This window comes from Wolffia australiana, chromosome 1 (genome assembly GCF_029677425.1).
Source record: "Wolffia australiana isolate 7733 chromosome 1, ASM2967742v1".
NCBI classification, from domain to species: Eukaryota; Viridiplantae; Streptophyta; class Magnoliopsida; order Alismatales; family Araceae; genus Wolffia; species Wolffia australiana.
Window position 1 is genome coordinate 25,957,117 of NC_135835.1, and position 26,565 is coordinate 25,983,681.

At 40.4% G+C, this 26,565-nt stretch overlaps 1 protein-coding gene across 1 annotated transcript; it reads right to left on the minus strand.

Annotated features, from left to right (window-relative positions):
* Positions 1-22,247: 22,247 nt before the first annotated feature.
* CYSB (cystatin B) lies at positions 22,248-25,172 on the minus strand. Its single transcript, XM_078586850.1, has 4 exons — positions 24,889-25,172; positions 24,005-24,224; positions 22,783-22,928; positions 22,248-22,575 (listed from the first exon to the last, which is right to left on the minus strand). Exons 1-4 carry the CDS (start codon positions 25,108-25,110, stop codon positions 22,426-22,428), a joined length of 738 nt encoding a protein of 245 aa, XP_078442976.1. The 5' UTR covers positions 25,111-25,172; the 3' UTR covers positions 22,248-22,425.
* Between the last annotated feature and the right edge of the window lie 1,393 nt (positions 25,173-26,565).

Sequence of the window (26,565 nt, forward strand, 5' to 3'; positions counted from 1 at the left end):
TTGATGCATTTCCGTAGTGATAGATCCAACCTGCATGCTAAAAATGTTAGTTTTGCAATAAGGTAGTACGATGTAAAATGAAGCCAAACTGGATCTCGCCGACCTTCATCTTCAACCCAAGACTTCAATGCTTCGATCACCACTACGCTCATATTATTGCCATTGTGTTTACCCACTAGCTCGTGTATAACAAGTACACGTTGGCATAGTTCCCACTGATTGTTGACCCAATGAACGATGATGGCGAGAAGACAACACAAATTCTTTGCTGTCCATGCATCGACCGTTAGGGAGACCTTGGGAAGATTTGCCAATAACTCTACGAGCTTCCCCGCCATGGTCCTGCATAGCTTACACGTCACATCCTTTATTGCATTCAAACCTGATTCCTCAAGTGTTGTCTCCGCCATGTACGTCCACATTATCTTGAACCCCACGTTGTCCACTATGACCCATGGGGAGTCCGTGAGGCAAAAAAAATAGAGCTATGATCTCCTTTATCTTCTCCAACGTCATCTTGACTACACCACCCTGCGCGTACGCCTTAGTTATTATACGTTGATCGAGATTAGTGCCCTTCAGCTCGTGGTATAGTCTGCTATGACTAAACTTCAAGCAGCTTCAAAAAATGTGTGTGGACCCATTTTTTTGCCACTTCAACCTATTCTGCAATGGGTCAACTTTTTGTTCGTGACATAATAGGCGCGCCCATATGCCTGACCCAACCTCCGTGAAGTATCACAATATTTCAGCCTACCTCTTATGTTTGGGATGTGACAGCTCTACCGCTGGTAGAGGGGTCTCCTCAACATCCTCCTCCGAGGACTCTACTGCCAAGTCAACGCACCCGTCACCAATTTGATTTTCCATTGGCGTCTGTGTCTTAGAGAATAGGAGAACGATCTCATTTAGTCAAAAATTCAAAAAATAAGTCATTCAAATTCAAAAATTAATTATTCTCTCATAAATTTATCTTTGAGGAAGGCGAAAAAGCTTCATATTAACATCCATGACGAATATCATCATCATTAATACCAGAATCAATAGGACACAAGAAATAGACTTATAAAAAAATGAAAAAATCTCTTCATAAACATTACATTCATGTTAAGCACCATGAAAATTCAACCATAAATTTTATCATGTAATAAATCAGGATAAAGCTTCACATTAAATTCTATGAAGAAGGTCATCACCAATTTGGAACCCATCAACATCAACGTCATTGTCAACAACCGTAAGTTATCAATGTCAGCAAAGGTCAATGACGTTTACAGGCAGTTCTAATAAAAACTTCCGAAAAAATATCATGGTAAATTTAACGGTTTACAGCATATAAGATAAGTAATGAGATTTTGAAGTCATTTCTTTTGATACTTACTACAGTTTCGGTGAGCACAATTTTCACTATTTCAGACTGAAATATAGAATTGTACATAAAACAAGAAGCCAAATAACTTGTGTATAAATAGTTACCTATAACTCCTACATTGCAAGGACGAGTAGGTTCCTATTGTGTCTTGATACTGGCTTCCTGCCTCTCGACTTTTGAAATTGCTATCAATAGATCGGACATCACTCATATGAAATATACAAATATAGAAAAAGAAGAAATTCAACAGCATGAGTACTTTGGTAGTATCGACTTTAAAAGATGACAGGACACCATACCAACAATACATTGGCAGTTACAATTTATTTGAAAATTAATAAATAAGAAATATAATTGAGAAATCGAGAAATACAATCAATTTCTTTGAACGGAAGAAATCGAGATATAAGGATATCAGAGAATTAAAGATAGGGAGATAGAAAGTTACAGAATTACAGATGGGGAAAAATAGAAATAGGGAGATCAGAGAAGGAATCAAGAAACATAAAGATAGACAAATAGGGATATCTGAGAGGGATGGAGAAATAGAAAGATAGAGGATAAGAGATAGGGAGAAATAGAAATAGGGAGATCAGAAATGGATCTAGAAACACAAACTTAAAGAATTGGGGATAGGGCAAAATACAAATAGGGATATAAGATAAGGAATCGAGAAATAGAAAGACAGAGAAATAGGGATATAGAGAATTTTGGAAAAATAGAAAGATAGAGAATTGGAGATAGGGAGAAATATGATTAGGGAGATCAGAAAGGGATTGAGAAATAGAAAGTTAGAGAATTGGAGATAGGGAGAAATACAAATAGGGAGATAAAAGAAGGAATCTAGAAATAAAAAGACAGAGAAATAGGGATATGGAGAATTGGGATGGAGAAGTTGAAAGATAGAGAATTGGAGATACGGGGAATTGTGGATAGAGAAATAGGGAGATCAGATAGGGAGTGAGAATTTGAGATAGGGAGATAGAAATATAGAGAATTGGAGATTGAGAAATTGAAAAATAGAGAATTGGAGATATGGGGAATTAGGGATGGAGAATTGGGAGATCAGAGAGGGACAGAGTACTAGGGAGAATGAGAATTTGAGATAGGGAGATGGAAATATAAAGAATTGGAGAAGGAGGAATTGAAATATAGAGACTTGGAGATATGGGGAATTGGGGATGGAGAAATAGGGAGATCAGAGAGGGACAGAGAACTAAGGAGGATGAGAATTTGAGATAGATGGAAAGAGAAAAATGGATATCAGAAAGGGATGGAGAAATAGAAAGATAGAGACTTGGAGATAGAGAGAAATATAATTAGGGAGATTAGAAAGGGATCGAGAAATATAAAGTTAGAGAATTGGAGAAAGGGAGAAATACAAATAGGCAGATGAGAGAAGGAATTGAGAAATAAAAAGATAGAGAAATAGGGATATCAGAGAGGGATGGAGAATTGGATATAAGGGGAATTGGGGATAGAGAAATAGGTAGATAAGAGAAGGATCGAGAAATAGGGAGAATGAGAATTTGAGATAGGGAGATAGAAAGATAGAGAACTGAAGATAGGGGATAGAAGGATATAGAATTGGAGATATGGGGAATTGGGGATGGAGAAATAGAGAGATCAGAAAGGGATCGAGAAATAAAGAGAATAAGAATTTGAGATAGGGAGAAAGAGAAATAGGGATATCAGAGAGGGATGGAGAAATAAGAAGATAGAGAATTTGAGATGGGAAGAAATAGAAATAGGGAGATCAGAAAGGGATCGAGAATTAGAAAGGTAGAGAATTGGAGATAGGGAAAAATACAAATAGGGAGATCATAGGGGGAATCAAGAAATAGAAAAATAAATAGGGATATGGGGAATTGGGGATAGAGAAATAGGGAGATCAGAGAGGGATCGAGATATAGGGAGAATGAGAATTTGAGATAGGGCTAAAGAGAAATAGGGATGTCAGAGAGGGAAATCAGAGAGCAATGATCGGATATAGCATGGGAAAAAAAAATTTCACAACTCACTGCTTGAGAACGAAGAAGAAGATCCATGTGAAAGGAACAGTTCCACAGTTCTCCACTTCTCCACAAATTGCAACTTGCCAGAGAAGATCAATGTCATCTTCTACGGTTGAAGTTCCGAATTCAAGTTCGACTTCGACGCACTTCCAACTTCGAGTTCCGACTTGGCGACTTCTACTTCGACTTCGACGGTCGAAGTTCAACCTAAGGGGACTTCGACGCAGAGAAGTAAAAATTAGAGTACTATGTTTATTAACATAGTATAACAAATAACATTATTTTCGTCACTGGTGACGGTGACGGCTTCACGGTGATGGTGACATAACAGAACAAGGATCAAGGGATGCATGACGGGTACGTGACAGAAGTTTTTAGAACCCTCGGACGCGTGACGAGACAGTGATGTGATGAACATTTCATCACATCACCGCTCGTCATGCATTGGCATCCGTCCCATCATGTCCGGGGCATCACGCCCCGAACGAGCCATTCCCTACTCAAATCCATTCATCCATTTCACCATCCTATCTTCTTATTCATCTTGTACATCCATCATTACTTCATGTCTTCATCTATTTCACACTCTCATTTCCATTTGATCTATCAACGTTCCCCTAACTATTCCTCAATTATTATTAATATCATCCTTAATAGATATTTATTTTCATCCTTAGTGAATAATACATAATTTTCATCACATTACAATCTCATATTTTGTACATATCTTCTCTCATTCCTCTTGAGCCATCATTTTAATGACTATTTAAGCCTTAATAACCAGTCCATTACTTGTGGAAACGACCCTTGCTCATCACTTACAAGTCAATTTATTTTATCACTAAAGGTTTATAAATTATTATTAATAAACTCAAATATCAATGAATAATTAACACCTGAGATTTGAGTTCATCATAGAGATTACAATGAATACACGTTGCCTATGAGCAAAGTGAAAGAAGAGGTTTGGACTTAACACCAATCATGGTGGCAGAAATGGAGGTGGTATGTGTCAACATGGTATTAAGTTATTGGTGGCTCGAGGGAAGGTGAGAATCTAAGATATCATCCCTGATGAAAACCTAGGAAAACTGACACATAAATGAGAGCAAAAATTATAAAATATAACACTAAGCTTGTCCAACTTTTTCAACGTTCCTAGTGTTGTGTCCATTTGTAATATTCATCTGCTCCTAAATTTCTTTAATTTTGAGAATTAAGAAGGGGCCAAAACGATAATTTGATTTATAAAATTTCTTCCCTTGTCCTCATTAGGAACAAAATGCAAGGGTGCTCCTTTGACATACATGGGGGAGGGTTCTATTTATAGATCAAAGTCCATGAATAGTTGGACTGAAGACAAAGGTACCCGAAAAAAGGTTCAACCCGAGCTCACTCTGGATCATAGGGTATTGTGCTATCGCATTCTGAAGTTGGAAAATTGCTGATTATTTTTCTCCCAACCTCAATCTGTATCATGGATCACCAGCATGTCAGTTAAACCTCATACTCTCAGTGATTTTACATAAAAATCCAATACAATATGTAAATGCATCCTCAAATTTAAGTGCTCATCATTGGCACTAAAATTATTGTACGTAATAAAGTGTTGACACATATACTTGAAATTTGTTACCATTGTCACAAAATTCCAGATTCCTTTTCGGTATCACAAATCTGATCAACAAATATTATAAATCATTATTCCTTATTTATGTGTGTGCCATGACCAACAAAGCATGGAAATTTCTTGTAGGCTAACTGTACCCATCCCCCAAATCAAGGGTGATAGAGTGCCAGTTAAAGCTGCTCAACCTGAGAAAGGAAATAAACATCTTGAAGCCCACATTGAAAGTGTTTGATCTAATAACACATAGATGGATTCATCCACAGAGTTTGTTAATCTGAAAGCATTAAAGTTTGTGTTTTGAAGTATCCTAGGTCACAAATGTCTCCCAATGATCCATATCACTCCCATGCCAAGCATTATGATGTCAGAAAAAAGTGGCACATCTACAGCTGGAAGATTCCCTGGAGAATACTAGGTTCTTTAATTTTGATCCTAGCTTAGGCTTGGTAATTGACCAAGAAATAGTCGAACTAATAATGTCTTCCTTAGCCCAAGAGTTGTCACATTCTTCTAGTCTATGGTCTGATATAAGGTTCACACTACACACCAATTACTGATCCAGTTTGATTTTCTCATTTATTTCCTATGAATTTCAGATTGACTCTTTATAAATGGCATGCCTCAAACAGTGGGTACAAGAGTGAATGGATGGTTCGTGATTGGTGATAGATAATATCGTGGCATATTGTTCATCATGTCTACCATCTTGTTTCACATCCCTGGAGTTATGATAACACATCACAGTTTTATCATGTCATGTGCCTTCAGGTCCCATCTTCATCCAATCCGCAAATGATATTTTCGTCCATCATTCGTGGACATATTAGAAAATAATAGCTTGTGTTTTATAAATAATTAAAATTAATCCTTTACGAGTACCCTCCCTCTCATGTGAATCTTTCCCCCACCCTTCCTGTTAAAGCCACCCTCCTCATCACTGTGTAGAGTAGATCGTGTGGTCCGGTCCGATTTTTTCGGACGGCACGCGAAGTTTTCAATCGCATGAAAGCTCTGTCTGATGTGCGGTCGGATTTGCCGTGACGAATCGGACTGCACACCACACAAAATTGGACAAATGAGCAAAAACTTGGCATGCGTTTCTTCTTATTTAGAGATATGCCCCTCCGCTTTTCTATCTTCCATATTTCTCTAAGTAAAACCATAAGGAATCCAAAATATAGATATATTTATTTAAGCATGTTGTTAAACCTCATCGTTTTCTTCTAATAAATTATGAAAAAAGAGATTAAAATTCTATGGAAATTGAGTAGGGTTTATAACTTAAAATAAATCTATCTAACCCTAATTCATAATTATTTATTCCAATTTTTTAGATTCATTTTTACTAATACATTTTTATGAAAACTCGCAAACTGTTGAAATTTTATGTAGTCAAAAGAGCTCATCAGAAAAGTAATATTTATACATCTAATATTATATCCACGACTATTATTCCTGCTCATCATCTCATATTTATATGATCTGATACTGTAGCCACAAGTATTATTTGTGCTCATCGTCTCATATTTATATGGATGTGAAAATATTTCCACAATTATTATTTATTTTTTTCACTCACATTTAAATGCGCCAGAAACTATATCCACACGGATTTATATATGCTCGTATCAGTTTCAACAATAAGCCTGTTGCTTTATTTTTCAAGCTTAAAGTTGTTCATTTTTAAGCTTGGCATTACTCACTAGACGTTTAATTGAAAAAATTAATGATTCCATGCCAAACATAAAGTAGTAATACATACCTAATGAGTCAATGAGTGCAAAATTTTTATGACTTAAACTATGGATGAACAAATATATGTAATGTATATGTAAACACTGATAGATACGCAACGATTCAATATTCCGTAAATCTTAATAAAAACATTTATAGATGGAAAAGTCCAAGGCATTTTCAAAATATAAAAAATGTTCTGCCAACTTAGTTTCATAAACATCAAAGGAGCTGAGAGGCAAAACGGCTGACTCTTTTTTGGACAGCAACAATCATTGCTGGAGTGAATTTATGACGCTCCCAAAATGTGCTGTCATCCCATTGAGTACTCGCCACTTCTCCATGTTTTGCAGGGTTGAAGTCTTTTGACGATATAGGAAGAATATATGTAATGATGCGCTTGGTACTTACCCTGATAAGTATGTCTTGAATTGGACAAAATTGCTCTGTGTTGCCTCCATCTATATCGTTTGTGTGTGTCACAATGTCCTCACCATCTGGTTCGGAGTCTAAGCTGATGACAATAGCAGTCGGGTCTTGGGATTGCTTTAGCGGTCTTCGTCAGAGAAGTCACACACTCCTCTGTGGTGTGCACTTGTTTCTGGCCCGTGCACCCTCCATTTCCATTGCCTCCGCGTGGCTGTGGATGTACCTATATTTTTTTGAGAGTTGTCATAATATTTCTGTGAGGAACAATGTTCCAAGTCATTCAAAAATGTTCCAAAAGAATTGTGTTTAAAAGCAATGGCATCCAAATGTTGTGTAAACCAAAATATAGTAACGCGACATTTGATAATATTCAGTGCCACATGTCCAATTACTCATGTACATGAATTTTATCTTCCAGAGCCACTTAATTTAACTGTTTGGGGAAGACAGGAAGATAGAAAAAATTGTCTGATTGAGAGGGAGAGTAAAAGAGAGAGGATAAAACGTAGTCAATGCTTTCTGCTGTCAGCCTTGACCGCTTGTAGTTGATGACGGCACGACTGGCGAGACTGATAAGAACTCCTTTGCAATTACAGCTAAACCAGGATACAAGTGCTCACCTATGACCTTCCACTAGTGTAACGGCACCAACCAATTGATGGGAGGTGAAGTAATGTAGGCATCTAGCTCATGTAGTGTATCCGGATTTGCAGTGTTATCATTGTCCAGCAACAACTCATCAAGTGCTTTGCTGTAAACATCAGTCGTTGTCCAAGCTAGATGAAAACACCCCGATGGAGCTGAATCCACAAAGGTTTGATCATTTGTTACAACAGGCTTATCTAATAAATTTCGTACATAATTTATGACTTCATCTCGGTAGTCACGGTCGATCAACCGTCTCTTCATGGATGGATAAATGAGCGCAGCAACAATAAAAAGCCTGGTTATGACTGAGGATGGTTGAGTATTTCTTCAGCTTCATATTCATTGCTTGCCAAGCGTTGTAGACAGAGGTCTGTTGCTGTGATGATATAACAGTATTAACTTGAAACAAGGATGATTCTAGGATTCCTCTCATGACACTATCAAGATGTTTTGTCATTGCTCTGAGGATGAAAATTGCTTCATTTGCTGTTGGTGACTTGGATTGACAAGCGAGTGACGTGGCACACACTAGGGGCTGCAATATCCCTTTAAAATCTTTGATCATCTGCCACTCTTCATCAATCAGCACAGGCTTCTTCAAAATATTTACCGCCATTAATCAAGAATATCCGTCTTTTTGACGCTTACGACAAGCATGTCATACGTTGAATTCCACCTTGTGGTGCAGTCTAAGGGGACCTTCTTATGGTTTGATAATCCAAACTGCTTGCAGAGTGACACATAATGCGCGACGCGTTGTGTTGACCCAGTATTGCACTTACAATTTCCTTCAATCAGAGCACTGCATCACCTAGAGTGGATGATTTAAAGTCATCATGGACTTCATCCCAGCCATTGGCACTAGTAATGTAACTATCATCCAGAACGACTTGCTCAGTTAGTGCCTCCCTAATCCGTAGTGAGCTTAGTTTGGTCAGGACTACAAGGTTGATTACATGTGCCACCCATAACACATGGCGACTTGAACTGAAATGATGGTTCGCTTGCTTCAACTCATCTTCTAAAATACCCATCATCTTCTGGTTATTTGATGCATTGTCTGTGGTCACTGCGCACACCTGCGTAAAAATGCAGCACTAATGTGAGAATGCAGTTCATAAAAACTATTATTGATTACATTCATATGCGTACCTTTGACTTTATGTCAAACTCCACTAATATTGGAGGACATCTGCACTAAGGTATTCATCAGTGTGTGATCCTTTCAATTGACTTGTCCCAAGCACACACTCACATAGTTTCCACTCCTTGACCACCCAAGGCACAGTTACCCTTAAGAATGCAATGTTGTTTTCAGAAGTTCATGCATCTAGTGTTAGTGATACTTGAGCAATGTCAGCCAGTTTATGTTCTATGATTTTTTTCATATCTTTGTAAAGGGATTGTGCTTTAGCTTTGACAGCCCGTACAGATGTCATAGATATCTCCTCTTGAACGATATAACAGAGAAGTCTTATGAAGTACTTCTTCCTAACAATCCCCCACGGTGAATCAGAAAGACATGAAACACACTAGTTCTTCCTTTGTATTCTCTATTGTAAGACCAATGTAATATTGATTCTTGCTACCTTTTGTAGAAAAATATTCTTGCCCTCTCCCTTCAGACATTGTTCCCCTTGCCCCTTAGGGATGCGAAAATCTTTCGATGGAATTTTTCCAGATGTCTCCACAAAGGAGTGCTGCTCAGATATTTGCTGCGGTCCACAACTATACTACATATATTGCATATGAATTTATGTATTCTCTGAGACGTGAAGTGCCTCAATGCATCACAGCCATTCACGCATGGCTTCTTCTGTTCTCTATTTTCGCCAGTGTCTAAAGACTCATCCTCCTCAGACATAACTGTGTACTGTAGGGCGGGTGACGATTCACAGTCATCCATCCTAATATTTAAAAGGATGGTCACATGGATAAGAATTGAATATAAAAGGATATCTAAAATCAGGGGGTGAGACAGAATGCGAGGAGAGAGGGAGAATTAGAGAGTAAGAGAGGAAGGCAGTAAGAGATGAAGAATAAAAAATAAATCTTAAAAAAGTTCTAGAGGGTGAGAGAGAATGCGAGGAGAGAGGGATAATTTGAGACTAATAGAGGAAGGCAGTAAGAGATTAAGAATAAAAAATAAATCTTAAAAAAGATCAAGAGGGTGAGAGAGAAAGCGAGGAGAGAGGGATAATTAGAGAGTAAGAGAGGAAGGCAGTAAGAGATGAAGAATAAAAAATAAATCTTAAAAAAGATCCAGAAGGTGAGAGAGAATGTGAGGAGAGAGGGAGAATTGGAGTGTAAGAGAGGAAGGCAGTAAGAGAGGAAGAATCACAAATAAAACTTAAAAAGATCCAGAGGGTGAGAGAGAATGCGAGGAGAGAGAGAGAGAATTAGAGAGTAAGAGAGGAAGAATCACAAATAAAACTTAAAGAGATCCAGAGGGTGAGAGAGAATGCAAGGAGAGAGGGAGAATTAGAGAGTAAGAGAGGAAGATAGTAAGAGAGGAAGAATAAAAAATAAATCTTAAAAAGATCCAGAGGGTGAGAGAGACTGCGAGGAGAGAGGGAGAATTAGAGAGTAAGAGAGAAGAGAGAAAGAATTAGAGGTAAAACCTTAAGAAGAATCAGAGTAATTTAGAGAATAGGGAGATGACGAGGAGAATTAAACATAAAAAAATATCTACAATCAGAGGGTGAGAGAGAATGAGAGGGGAGAGAGAGACTTAGGTTGTTAGAGAGGAAGGGTGAAATGAAGTATCAAAAATAAAACTTAAAAAGATCGAGAAGGTGAGATAGAATGCGAGGAGATAGGGAGAATTAGAGAGTACGAGATGAAGAGAGAAGAGAGGAAGAATTATAGGTAAAACATTAAGAAGAGTCAAAGAGTAATTGAGAGAACTAAAGATAAAGGGATATCTAAAATCAGAAGGTGAATGAGAATGAGAGGAGAGAGGGATATTTCGACAATAAGAGAGAATGAGAGAAGAAATGAAGTATCAAAAATTAAAGATTGGCTATTAACATAAAAAGACAACCCATCAAGATCAATTATTTTACAATATTGGCCAATGTTCTTCCAATCGATTGAATCAGGGGATGCAAACAACAAGAAAAAGATGGAAACAGATTATGCAAAAGGCATACATACAGAAATAAAGTGAAAAACAATAACAGAAAGGATACGTATACGTATCTCCGTCGATTAATAGCAGGGAAGTAAAGGCATATACACAATGTAATAGAAATAGAGACGCAAAATAGAGATGCAAAACTACACCTTGAATCAAGAAATCGAGCTCAGTGAAGGGCGGCAGAGATGGGGAGATGGGAAGGGCAGCTGCGCGGCGCCGCGGAGAAGGGGGGACGGTTGTAGCTGGCAAGCTCGTCACCTCTTCGGCTCACCGTAGATGGAATTGTGGAATGTGGAATGTGTATTGTGAAATGTGGAAAGAGCAAAGCATAGTAGAATACCTTAAAAAAAATCAGACGGGAATCACACAATCACACCGTATAGGGGCTTGACCGATGTGCGGTGCGATTTATCAAGAAGCTGTCTGATGTGCGGTTCAAAAATCCGAATCGGACCGTACATTGGCCAAAATTTGCACCAGTCGCACGAAAGGACCATCCCTATTGCTGTGTTTCTAGGTCTTTCACTCAGACTCTCTCTCTCTCACGTACACATATAGTCTCTTATTCTTTCTCTCAGTCTCTTGCACTCTCTCTCTCAAATAGTCTCAGATCCCTCTCTCTCTCACTAGTTATTGTTCCCTTGTTGTTCTATCTGCTTCTCTCTCTCTATTCTCATTCTCTATATTTCTCTCTCTATATCTATCTGTACATATGAACTCTCATTTTGATGTACGACAACTGGAGAGGATGGATGTAGGACGACTGTGGTGACGAAAAAGGGATGGTGGGGAAGACTAAGTATGGGGCTGGTTTAGAGAGGGAATGGATAAAGCCGACCCCAATTCACACGATCGATTTCAAAAGTTTTAAATCCTATAAAATAGTAGTGGTGCAGCCCCGTTCCTCGTCGAGGGGGCGAGTACTGTCTTCAACCACCGCGATGATGCCAAGCACCAAAATCAACATTATCTAATTCATATTTGCGGGTAAACTAAAGAAAAATCTAATCCATTAGTCAATGAAAATTCTAGAAAATCCAGAAAAAATCTGACGGTGGTGGAAGACCTTCTCGCGGAACATTGGATGAAGAACACTGACACCAAAGAGTTTGAGGGGTACCTCTGCACTAGGGGTGCGTGAAGAGGATACGGGGAATTCTGATCGTGTCGTTGACGAGGGAGGGGCGTGATCGAGACGCGGGCAGCCTAGGGTTGGGCGGTCTGGCATAGGGGATCTGGCGTAGGTGATCTGGCGTCCGGGCGCCAAGCGGCCCTGGCGGGCCGGCCTAACGATTGGATGGCCCGGCGATCGGCGGCCCTAGCATGGACAGCCAGGCGCTCAGGCGGATGGGCGATGGGCTTCCCTAGCGGGGCGGCCTGGGCATGGGTGGTTGGGCACTAGGCGGCGCTCGCATGGCCGGCACTGGTGGGGGCAGCCTGGTGTTGGGCGGCCGGTGCTAGGCGCTCAGGCGGCTGCGGTGCTGGGCGGCCTGGCACTTGGGTGGCCGGCGCGGGGCGCCCCTAACGTGGGCGGCCTGGCGCTCGAGTGGCCTAGCGATGGGCGGCCCTGGGGGGGCGGCTTGATGTTGGGCGGTCGGCGCTAGGCGCACGGCTTGAGCGCTGGGTGACCCTGGCGTGGGCGGCTTGGCGCTAGGCCAGCCGGGCGTTGAGTGTCCTGGTCACACTGGCAGTCTGAGCACTAGGCGATCCTGATGAAGGCCGACAGGACACGAACGGATATGGAGGAGGGTTGGCGGTCGACGGTGGGGGGCAACAGCGACGGCGGCAATGATCCGACAGGAAGAGGGCGAGGGCCAAGTCCTCCAAGAAGAAAACTCAATTCTTGAAAAAAAACTTGCCAAATGTTCCTTGAAACATTGGCCTATATATATAAACCTTGGAAGAAAGAGGAAATGCGAGAGATAAAAATAAAAATAAAGGTGGGCGATGTGATATCATGTCATGTCAAAGGGCAGTTCTTGATCTGACGTTGATGATGTGTCATGACGCGTGACAGGGCGTGTGTAGGTGGAGACGTGATTGATGCCGGTGCATTGACTTGGTCGGGCGACGGCAGCGGCGTGTCGGTAGAAGTTGTGTTGACGTCGTCGCCATCACATTTCCACCAATTTAGCTATGGATTCTACATCCACTTGTGAAGATGTGTAGGGGGGGATATAGTGAGATAGAGAGAGGGAGAGGAAAAGGATGAGAGAGAGGTAGTGGGTGAGGTCAAGGAAAGAGAGAGGCCAAAGGAGATGGGGGGAGGAAGGAAGAGAGAGAGAGAACTGTTGGCTTCCAGGGATGTGATTGACATGATATAAGTATGATTCATGCATTAGCAGACTTAACAATGGAATTTAAAATGGAGTTAAAACCCTGATCGCTTAATCACCCTAGCATGGATTTAATCCATGATCTCTCAGTTCCTCCAGAAAGACCTGATGATAGGCCTAAATGTGGAGCCTATGGGCATATCCACATGATCGTCAACACTTACAATATCTTCCTTTATTTGGATGATCCCCTAATCAATCTACCATCGTCATTTTGCGATTTGATTGAATTTTGAGTCAAAGGGACCCATGGAAAGAACAGAGACGAAGGTTGGGTGCCTAAATAATTATGAACTGGTTGATTTTCATCAGGTCCTACTCTTAATTGGAAGTTTTAATACACTAAAAGCAATTACACGATTGTGGACATCGTCTAATCAAATACATCATTATAGTATATACTCTTTGATATGTATGGCGCAACCCAACCTTTGATTTGGAAGTCTTTAGTTTATCGCTTTCTTGGTTTTATTTAAATGTCTTTCTTATATAAATAGTTATCTATCTTATTTCAATATTAAATATTCTCTAAATAATAGGAGCAACTGCGTAGCCCCGTTCGTGCTACCCTTGGGGTGCGTCACTAACTCCACCAAAGAGGAGGAAGTCCGAGTTATAGGAGTATCTGAGTTATAGGTGTATTTATACTGTATTATTTATTGAGAGAGTTTAGGTGCATTTATACTGTATTATTTTTGGTGGATTCCTAGGTGTATATTTTATGTGTATTTATACTGTATTATTAATTGAGTCCTAGGTGTATTTTATCTTGTATTTTTCAGACAGTGATATATCTTGTATTCATAAACCCTAGATGTAAAAAGTAGCCCAACTCATCCATCAAAAAGTTAGTCTAACCAACATATGAACTGAGCTTAAATAAAGGGAACAGGGAAGGAGAAACCTATGTGATTTGTGTGCAGGTAGAGGACTCAGACATATAACCAAGCTAAGAGGTCTAAGGACATCGAATTCCGCACTGAATTTTTGATTTTTTGGTATCCAGTGTCTTACCTTTTACCTAGTATTTTTCCCTGGGGGCATTAAACTTGGGTTAGGTATTTCAAAAACTCTGCGTGGGATATCCCCAAGATACAATTAATGGAATAGCCCTAACCAGTTAAATTTTTTTTGTTGATCTCCACTGACCATTCTACATTAGAAATGTATAAAATCATATAGTTATGATTAAATCAGGCTCCATTTTAGTGTCAACTCTGAATTATGAAATGAATTTTTTCAGTGAATCTCCACCACAATTTCATAAAAAATGGAAGTTACAGTCACACTCATAATAATTTTTTTGAAGAATGAAAATACAAGGAATATATCACTATCAAAATAATGATGGAGGTATTTTACCAAGAGAATTCACGACTTGAATGGGTTGCTTCGGAAAGAGCACAAATTAACTATTCACGTTCATGGGAAGTAATCTTGAATCACTAGTAAGGAAAAGGTAAAAGCAAGGTCATTCAAAAAGAATAATAGAGAGATTTCAGAAACGTCTAAAAATAAAGGGTCTAAAAATAATTTTTTAGAACTGCAGGACAGATTTCAGAAACGTCCAATAAAAATGATACAGGAGATCAGCTTGGAGGTGAGAGCAGCACAAAGATTTCAGAAATGTTCAATAAAAGTGCCAAGAGAGATCAGCAGAGATATCATGTTGGATGTGAGATAAATAAGCAAAATTAGCTTGGTCATGCAACAAGAATACGTGGAGAGGTCAACTTAGAGGTGAGATCATCATGAAAGATTGCATGTCATGAATGCTGAATCTTGCAGAGTCTTGATTGATAATGCTGATGATTCCAGATCATTAACGATGAAAATGACAGACCATGACCAACAAATCTTGACAGTTTCAAGGTCTTGAGAGCCACATGAGATATTTTTAAATGTGAGAGCAGCAGAACTTGATGATGTATTTGGTTGTGAAATCAGCCAGATAAATTTCAGGGTGTGAGAGAAAGTCTTGATCATATTTTCCAGTCGTGAGAGCCAGAGGGAGATCTTAAGAAAAAAGCAGAAAATGCCGGTGATATATATTTTTAAAAAATACTTATTTTTCAATTATATTTCTTAATGGGACTTATATCATATTTAAATATTAAGGTAAAAATGGTTTCTCCCTTTGTAAATAACCATTTCAAATATGAATTCAAATTATTTTAAAACCCTAAAAAGGTTACTACTTCTCATAAAATGTATGCTGTCTCAAGTCTTAAAAAAATTGGATGCCTCTCTTAATTATTAAAAATAAGATACTAGATTTAGCCAAAATACTGAATATAATGCAAGTTATGGAAAAAATTATAACACAACGATTACAAAGTAACATTCAAAACATTAATAATGATATATTTTATATTTTGGTCCTACCTTGTGTCATATTATAGATCATCCAATATGTAAGATACTACTCTTGCCAGTGGTGTGGGACTGGTGGATATCCTTAAACGTTATGTGTCTTTCTCAGTGAGAAAGATGAAAGGTTACACTATGATAGAAACAAACCTTTGAATAAAAATGAAAAACGCAATTCAGGATCAAATATCCTGGCAGAAAGTTGTGTCATCTACTCTCTGGTTTCTTGAATGAGTCATCTCAGGATATGCACATGTCTAGATTCTGGATGTATCCACATGGTCCTTATTATGTTGGGTCTTCGTGTCTTCATCTTCTTCAGTGATGCTAGATTTCAGGGAATATTTTATCACCATTCTGGTCATATAGGAAGGAAGGACACTCGAGAAGAAGACAAATAAGAGGGGTACACCCAAGGAGAAATGAGCTCGGATATTTCAATCTGACGGCTTTGAATGCTTTTTTTAATAACCATAACTTTTGTGGATTCCCGTACACTTCAAGTATATCCTTCGATACGCAATAAAGCTTAAATGTATGACCCTCTAGACTAGTGTACCAGTCTAGTTATTGGCTCCATAAGACCAGTAAATCTTTTCTCTGTCCAATCAAATTAGTTAACTACATAAAAGATATTTATTAAACCAATAACAGATAGATTTAATCCAATAGATAAGTTAAGTCATCCAGAATGGAAGGGCCAAGTTACATTGTATGTTTTAAAATGTACAAAATTTTTTATCAGTTCTTTGGAGGAACTTCTCTATCATAAGTTACTTACCATCCCTAAACAGTATGAAGCTATTAGAATGACTAGCGGTATGATCATTTGTCAAAATACAGTAAGTGTTCCTGTTTAAGACACTTATATTGGAAAATTAATAGAAAACTCATATTAAATTCCAACTACCTTGGCTAAGGATTTGAATGCATCTTCTTCCTTGAGTCTATCTTATCTTATTGATGGAGAACAAGATCTTGCTCCATCAAAGACGACGCCAAAGACCCTGCCATCGTCGGCGACACCCACCGGCTCGAGCCCCGCCCGATTGGTCCACCAAGGCAAGGGCGAAAGGTATCTAGATAGACTTGACTTTCTCTGGCCATTATCATTGCAAATGCCCTTCTTGTTTCGTCTTCCCCCTTCAAACCCTCTTCCTTTTATTCCTGTTGTTTTGTTTTAAGAAGTATGTTTTAGTGGACTTAAGCGGGGGCCCCTTTCCTAATGGATTCCCCCTCTTTTGGTTACTCCTTAGGGCCAATCACCCTCCATACATAAGGGAAGGAGAGGGCGCTCTACGAAGATGAAATCTTTGAAAGTTTTGGAAAAGGAAGGGTCCCCATATCATCCTCTTGTGAGAGGACGAAGAAAGAAAAAAAAGAAAGGAGAAGAAAAGAGAGTGAGAAGAGGAACGGAACGGGAACGAGGTCGACTGATGTCGCACGCTCCCAGCTTCATTTCATCGGACCACCCACGGCCGGTCGCCAGGCCCGCTGCCGTCAGAACCCTAGGACACCGCCCTCAGCCGCCCTCAGTCGCCCTATGCCACCATGGCTGCCCTAGGTCGCGGACCTCATCGCACGCATCGCAGCACGAAGCCGCCGCCCTAAGTGGCATACCTCACTGCTAGTGTCACCGCATGAGGCCGCCACCCTTGGCCGCCGTCGTCGTTGCCATCAGCCGTCGTACGCCGCCGCCCTCGGCCGCCCTAGGTTGCGGACCTCACGGCACGCATCGCCAAACGAAGCTGCTGCCGTTGACCGCCGCCGTCGCTGCCATCGGCCGCCATCGCTGCCCTCGGCTGCCGCACGCCGGTGCCCTTGGATGCGGCACGTCTCTGCCTTTGGCCGCCGCACGCCGCTGGCCTCGACCGCTGCATGTCATTGCTCTCGGCCGCGGCACGCCGCCACCCCTGGCCGCCGCACGCGGCCCGGTGGTGACGACGTCGACACACCTGCGAACATGGCACCACAGTCTCCTGAGACGTCCCGCATCATGACTCGTTGCCAGCATCACCTACAGGACCAGCCTGACAATGACCAAGTCAACGCACCAACATTAGTCACGTCTCCACCTACACACGCCCCATCACGCATCATGACACGTCATCAATGCCAGATCTAGAACTACTCTTTGACGTGACACGATAACACCGCCCACTTTTATTTTATCTCATTTCTCGTATTTTCTATTTCCTCCAAGGCCTATATGTAGGCCAATATTGCAAAAGAACAATTGGCAAATTTATTTCAAGAATTGAAGTTTCTTTGTTCTTGCAGGATTTGCCCTAGCCCTCTCTCCCTTTTGGATAGCCGCTGCCATTGCTATCGCCCCCACCGCCGCCAGTCGTCCGACTAGCAAGCCCGCGCAAGCCCTGCCCGCGTTGACCGCCCACACAAGCCGACCGCGCAAGCCAGCCAAGTGGGCTGCCCACGCCGACCGGCCGCGCAAACCCTGCCCGCGCAGACCGCCCATACTGGCCGCCCGCGCTGGCCACCCTAGCGGGCTGTGCATGATGGCCGCCCATGCAAGCCCTGCCCGTGCAAACCGTCCACGCAAGCTGCCCACATAGGGCACCTACGCCAGCCCCCATAGCGGGTGGCCCACGCCGGCCGTCCGCACAAGCCCTGCCGTGCAGGCCGCCCACACATGGCACCTACGCCAGCCACCATAGCGGGCTGCCCACGCCGGCCTCCCCCGCAAGCCCTGCCCCTGCAGGCCGCCCACACAGGCCACCCTAGCGGGCTGCCCACACCCGCCGCCCACGCAGGCTGCCCACACCGGCCGCCCACGCAGGCTGCTCTCGTCTGCCACCACGCGTCCGTCTGCCAGTGTCCGCAGAGTTCCCAGCTTCTTGTGCTCCCTCGACATGGCCCCGGACGCCCTCGTGGCCACTAGTCGCCGCGCATAGAAGTTGGATCCGTGACACCTCGTCGAAGTGCATGTCAATCGTCTTGCCAATGAGGCTTCGAGAATTCCCCTCAGCCTCGTCACGCACTATCTGGTGCTGAGGTACTCCTAAACTCTCTGGTGTCCCATGCTCTTCGTCCAGTATTCCTTGAGAGTTCATCCATCGCCGTCGAGTTTGCTTTGGATTTAAGATTTCAAGTGATTAGTTGAATCTGTTTCTGAATCTTCAAACGGACGATCGTTCAAATTTATTGATTTTGGTGATTAGCATCATCGTGGTGGTTGAAGACAGTACTCCCACCCTCGACGAGGAAAGGGGCTGCACCACCACTATTTAATTCTCAAAAGCGATCATGTGATTTTGTGGTCTGGTTTTATCCTACTCTTTTCGTTAGTCGCCCAACATCCTATATCCGTCGTTATCTCATTTTGTTTCATCTAGTCATCCTGCATCACCATCGCCCTCGGTCGCCGGTCAAAGCCACCCTTGGCCGCCGCTCGACGCTGCCCTTGGCATCCGCACGCCGACCCTCGCCCGCTACACACCGTTGCCCTCCTCTGCCGAATGCCATCGCCCTTGGCTGCCGCACACCGCTGCCCTCGGCCTGCGGCATGCCGTCGCCCTCAGCTGTCGCCTGCCACCTGCCGCTGCCCTCGGCCGCCGTGCGCCACAGTCCTCGGTCGCCGCACGCTGTTGCCCTTGGCCGCTGCACGCTGGTGCCCCCGGCCACCGTTGCACCATACCGCCCCGAGAGCTGCTGCTCTGAGCGTCTCCCGCGCTCCGTGCCTCTTCCCTGCTGACTCCACTCTTGCATCACCGCTCCTGCACCACGCCATTGCATCAGTCCTGCGACGCCGTGCCACCACCAGCACAGCTTCACCGACCCTGGCGCCGGTATCAGCGCGTCGACGGGTGTACGATTCCGGGACACCATTGCCTAGAGGTACCTCGCCCTTCTAGCATGGCGGTGAATTATTCGTTGCTGTATATCTCTTCGATTTGCACTCCATCGCGCTTGGGTTAGAGTAGGTGAGAGTAATCGGACATGAGAGCGTCCAATGAGCATCTTCCCTAGGTACGGGTCGAGCCCATCCGTTACATGAGAGCACCGACGGATGTAGTCCGTTAGGCGCCGTAGACTTATTCGTCGCTCTAATGAGGGTCAGGAGGTCATCGTCACCCTCATCGATCGCCCGTACCGGAGCACAGATCCCGGTGAGCCCAACAAGCCAGGGCCTGCACGTATCTTCATCTAGGGTTTTCATCACATTACATAGTTGCATCTCGGTAGGTCCACACCAACGGACGACGTCTTTGACGATGTCCGCGCACTGCCATCTCCTTGGTATCCGAGAGTCTCTTCGGATACCCCTCCAAAGGACGACGACATACCATCGTCGTACATCACTTATACTGAGGATTGGTCATCTCATCATGACCACTAAATTACCATCATAGTCTTATTGCTGGATCCAAGTTAAGGTTGTTTTGAATCCCATGATTAGGGAGATAAAGTTCATAATAACTCAACAATCGATCTACAAGATGGCTTCAATTTATCATGTAGAAGGACCACTTACATATCTATGACATCAATTAAACTGATATTATTTAGGTATAAATCCATCCAAGAATTCATATGGATCAATTCTGTGAAAATTTCCCCTAAAGTGCATCAACCATATCTCCTTTTTGTCTCCAAAAATGGGTACATGAGAAATCTTCTTGATCATATGAGAAGGAATACATGGTGTTATCATATCCTGATATTTTAGTGTACCACCAAAATATATTTTTTATGGAAACTTATGTGATACATGTCTGAACATAAGGGGTCATCTTAATGTGATATCATAATTATTCACTTATCATTTAAATAATCCATGGGCTGCATTATGAACATTTTAAATAAATACTATTAAATATAACTTATTCTAATAAATATAAATGCAGTATAGAATTGATACTGACTTGTTGCCCATACAATTAAATCATAAGCTCTTGCAGACATCTGTCACAATCATACTCGACACCACACTTTCATATTTTTTTAAAAAATGTCTCTGATTTTTTATTCCCAAAAAAACAGTTGTCAAAACAGTAGTGTTTTAATTTGTGTCAATTATGTTATTACATCTACTCATACAAGCATTCATCCTCTCGAATTAGTTCAATTTTGACCTTTGGTGACCTGCACCCTTCACATTGCATCTTGATTTGTTGTATTACGTAAGTTCCATTAACAATTTTCATATGTTTACATGGATCTTACTGTTATCCGCTCCTGATGCTGGTATGAGACGTAGATACCAATATCAACGTTGAGACTAATATATTCATCCAACTTATATTCACTTTGACATCTTCATCCTAATGAAATTTAACTATAAATGTCAAATAAAAAGAAGCATATTGTAAAATATATATTCAAATACAGACTAAGAAAATGAGGGCCAATGTTAGGCAGATAATAGTCAACGTAGTAGTACCCAGGTTAGCAAGGGATATATGGCTAGCCTATTCAACTTCCAGGCATCAAAACATATAAGGCTTGGATGATTATTATAATAAATCAATAATTTATCATAGAATAGACGATCCTGAAAGTCGGCACTTTTCCAAACCCAAATGATCTATGAACAAAATTATGCTGAACTATCCAAGTAGATAAATGACTCTACATCTTCTAGATCTCTCCAACATTTGGATTTATACAAGTCTTTCATTTTGACAATGAAGTGGATCCAAATTTAAGCTTTTGTGATTCTTCTTAACGTAAAACTATCCAGTTCATCTCCCAATTTCTTGTGAATATATTGAACTTTTGGATAGAAAAAATTCTGCAGAAGCTATTTCTAAAATTCTGCAGAAGCGATTCTTGGTTGTAATTTCCAGTATGAATAATTTGTTGATCATTAAATTTGGGACTGGCAATAAAATATCAAAATTTCTTGTTGAGAAACAATTCTATAATCATAAACTTCTCCAGACATCTCTTACAAAAGTTCTGTTATTGCTTGTATAACAGTGTTGGGTTTGGTCGAGTAAAAAATAGGCATGAACCGGAATTCACCTATCGATGTTTGGACATCTGCTCATATAAACTTGCTAATGAGTCATTTTCAAAGTCAAATTGTGAGACAATTAATGTATCAAGTTCAACAAAATCAATAATTACAAGTAAAATTCCAGTTCAAGGTCAAGACTTAATAATTGGAAGGACAGTAAATATCATTTGAGATTATGTCAACGGTGAATATTTGAGAGGACTGCAGGTAGGGCCTACCACTATTTAAATGGAAACATTCTCGAACTGAATGACCTAAATACCCCTAGCACGTAGATTGGGGGTTTTACTTGTGACATATTTTCTTTTTGAAAAATGAAAAAGAGTGATTTTACTTGTGATATTTGATTCAAGGAGACGATTGCTTCAAGCATTTATTCATAAGGCAAGACAATCGGGTCAGAGAGTTAGGGTTTCGCAAACATTCCACAGTCCATCAAGGTATTTCGGTTTAGTAGCAATTTATTTCAAAAACTGACATGATTGCACACGTTCATTTAAATCTTTTAATTACAAGATATCTCGTCACCTATGCCCAAATAATTCCTCTGCCTTGAAAGTTTTTAAAAAATAAAATGAAAGCCCTTGCACAGCATTCCACACAGAGTTGGCCCGGATACCCACAAATAAAACCATTTTTTTACAACGATTACTATGATATTTGATTACCATAAAACTAATTACATTCAGTTTGAAGCTCTGTAAATCTATAGCTGAGAAAGTATTAAAAGTATCATAAGCCTTCAGGCGAGATCTAACTGGGTAAGAAGAGTCTAGTTACCAGAGTCAGAGTGATCTTGCTCCATCTGATTCAGATGGAAAGCCCCTTCCAAGTTCTTGTGCACTTCCACCTTAAACTTCTCCTCTTTGGATCCTCTCCTGAGCTTTAGCAACAAGTCGAATTTCGCAGATTCTTCAATCACCTGGCAAACAGACCAAAAGAAAATAGCATGTCAGAAGAATCGGATCATCAAAATTGGCTGGAGAACATGAACTAATCAAGGCAGATGATGCAGGAAGACTTTCAGAATGTAAGAGCAAATACATCAAACCCATGATTAAGCAAATAAACAGCAAAAAATGTTATTTTTGCCTTGGAGAGGAGGAAATAGAGATATGGAGAAACGGACCTCGGCCTTGGCTCGAAGAATCTCCAAGAGCTCATAAGGAAACAGAGAGTTGGATCTTTCCTGTATAGTCTTTACAGCATGATTGGCAGCATCTTTTACGACAGGATCATGGGCTGGGACATCCCGCCATCCCGGTTCGATTGGGCCTGTTTAAACAACCGGGATCGTCAAGGTGAAAATGCAGTGTGAAACTTTATAGACATTTCTATCCTGTTCCCATCAACTTGTTTTTCAAGATAACAGCAAAATTAAAAGGATTATTGAAGCGTCATTGATTTTTCAAATCGCAGATATTTATCTGCCACGTTTATTAATCAATGCTTTTGGAATCTCTCTGACGTGGACTTCCAAAGAACACCAAAATCATCGAATTTTAACATCAAGCGCATTTCTAAACTCTCATTAGTAACAGGAATAAACTTCTCTCGACTTCGTTCGTTAGATGTCAACCGAGTACGTAACAGAAAAACGATTATTAACATCTCGATCACAATGAAAACTCAAAATCGTCCTATTGTCATACCAACATAGTTTCTGAACTCCCAAAAATCGCCGAAATAAGATTTCTCTGTACTTTGCAGAGTTAATTAAGCTGATGGCATGAGATTCAGTGGAGGAAACTAAAAGAGGAACGGGGATAGAATTCTTCCCCAATTATCTGTATTTTTTTTAAAGGAGCCCAAGCCACAAGAGCTTTAAGTGTTTCTGTAAAGAAGAAATAGTTATCACCCTATAGCAGATATTCAGCATTAATTGGAACATATAACGAATTTTTGGGGCGACAGTATATAGCACCTGAGGCCGAGTGCTTATCGAAAGTCACCCAAACGAAATTTCACCAAAACTTCTGAGCCCTTTATCAATCACCGGATAACTATTCTCTAGACTTCAGAAAGTTGATAAATTTGGTGGCATGAAATTTTAAGCGTTTAATTATTTCCTAATCATCTGCTATTTTTTTAAAAGAGCCCAATTCACAAGAGCCTGAAGCGTTTATGTAAAGAAGCAATAGTTATCCTCCTTTCCAAGTATTCATTAGATTCCAATCACATGCGAAACAAAAAAGGATGCCGCAATTATATTTTCCCATCTCAACTGCAATTTTTAAAAGAAGTGGAAATCACAAAAAAGATCGTTACTCTGTACAGGAAAATATTAATGAAACTACGGAAAAATATCAACAACTTTCAGGAATTGAAAACAAAATTTTGGGGAACAGCACCTCTTTTCGCACCGAGATCTGCATTAGTAATAGAAGGTGATCCACTGATGGGATTGAACTCGTGCAGTTTCTTTGAGTTCAGCCAAGACTGAACCCAGACTTTTGCTTCGTAAAGCTTCTTCTGTCCCCCCTCAATAACTTCCACAGTCAAGTGGTGAATAACGCCAGATACCACCTGTTGCTTAGCCTTCACAACCCTGGAAAATTGAAGAAGCGCGTTCTGCAATAGTAGAAACAAAAACATGATATAATATTTGATCAGATTTAATATACTTGTATTGAAAATCTTGGCAGAATGATGAAAAATACAGCATAATAGGTTAATGGCCGTGTTCAAAGTGCTGGTCCTCAAAATCATGACAGAATGATGAAAACAAAAACGTAATAAGATTAAAATCGATTTCAGTATGTTTTTTATGTAATTTATGACAGGATGATAAATACAAAAAACATGATACGATAATGATCAGTACTAATGCGTTTTTCACTGAAAATCTTCAGCACAATGAGGGAGACAGCTTTAATACGTTTTTTAAAGAAAATCTTGACAGAACGAGGAAACACAAAAACGAGATTGGATAACGATAGACATTATCTAGTCTGACCTGAAAATCTACACAGAATGGTGAAAAAAAAACATGAAAAAGGTAATGATCGGCTTTTAATGTGTTTAACCTCAAAAACTTGATAACATGATCAGAAGAAATTCATTATAGGATAATAATCGGCTCTGATGTGTTTCTCGTGAAAATAATCCAGACGATATCAATAAGAAAATCCACCAGATCATTAATTCCAAACGAGAAAAAAAAACAATAACCCATCTCAATTCCCAACAAGAACTTCCCACCAAATCAAAAAAAATCGGAAAATCAAAACGCAACCTCATTCTTGTTATGCTCCTCGACAGCAAATCGACCAAGATCCTCAATTTCAGCGCTGTTCTCCGCCGAACCCACGTCAGATACACCGCCAAGGGTAGACATCTTCGGCACTTCTCTGATCAACAGCCCCTCGTTCGCTGATCCTAACTGCCCAGCGATCAAAATCCACAACCCAGATAAGATCACAACAGCGCCAGTGATGAACAATGAAGAAACTTTCATGGGTCTTCTTCTTCTTCTTCTTCCTCCTCCCCTCAATTTATCTCTCTATCTCTATCTCTCTCTTCAAGTCGTTTACTTTCTCTCTCTATTGATCTTGCTTAAGAGCGACGTTTCCAGATCCACGTGGCGGTTGCCTGGGCATACACGTCGACACGTGGGTGGTCATTAAAGCATAATAAAGTCTACCGACATGGGCAAAACCGTAATTTCATTAGTTTTTCAGAAGAACAGGCTTGACTGAAATTATTAAATTTTTTGGGGTCTAGTTTTTTATTATGTCTGGGATTTTATGATATTTAATGAATTTAATTTAAATGTGATAGTTAAATAATATCAGTTTTAGTGAGACGGATGAGAGAGAGATGGAAGAAGTGGTGAGAGATTGGGTGAGATAGAGAAAGAATGATGGGGGTAGAGAGAAAAATAATGATAGATGATAATGTTTTACAATATGATGATAAAAATAATTATTTACATGGGACCCTAGTTTTAAATCATATCAAATGAGATTTAAATCCCATAATTTTTTAAAATGGGAGAGAGAGATTAGGTGAGATGGAGAACATTTGTTGGAAGAGAGATAAATAACAAAGAGAGATGGCAATGGATAGCAACAGGGTGATGAACATAATTATTTGTTTGGGGATCTTGGTTTGTTAATTGGTCGAGAGTTTGAATCATATCAGATTACATTGAAATTGCATTTTTTCAATTGGCATATATATATATGGAGAAAGAGAAAGAAAGAGAAAGAGAGAGTTAGGGTGAGATGGAGAAAAAATTGTGGGAAGAGAGATAAATAATAAAAGATAGATGGTAATGGCTAATAGTAGGTGATGAAAAAAATAAATTATTTGGGGCTCTAAGTTTCTTATTGGCTGAGAGTTTAAATCATATCAAATGACATTAAAATGCCATAATTTCTTAGTATGGAAGAGAGAGAGAGAGAGAGAGAAATATAATGTGAGATAGAGAAACAATTGTGGGAAATATTGTAAAGAAATAATGACAGATGATAATTGATATCAACATGGTGATGAAACGAACTATCTATCTGGGCTCTAGTTTTATAATTGGTGGGAGTTAAAATCATATAAAATGACATTTACATGCAATATTTTTTTGTATGGAAGAGAGAGTCAGATATGATGAGATGGAAATAAAAAGTTTGGAAAGTAAGAAATAATGAGAGATGGTGAAAAAACTAAAGAGAGAGATTGAGGGCTAGGAAGCAGTATAGAATGTCATGGAGAGAGAGATGTAAAAGGATAAAAGATAGTGCTGGATGGGGAGTTTAATATAAAGAGAGAGAAAAAAGGGTTGGAGAGAGAGATGGGCGAAGACGAGGAAGATATATCAAGAGAGACGGTTAGAGATGGAGGAATGGATGACATACAAACAGATATAATTAAATTGGAGAGAGATGTAGAAAGCCACGGAGTGAGCTATGCAAGT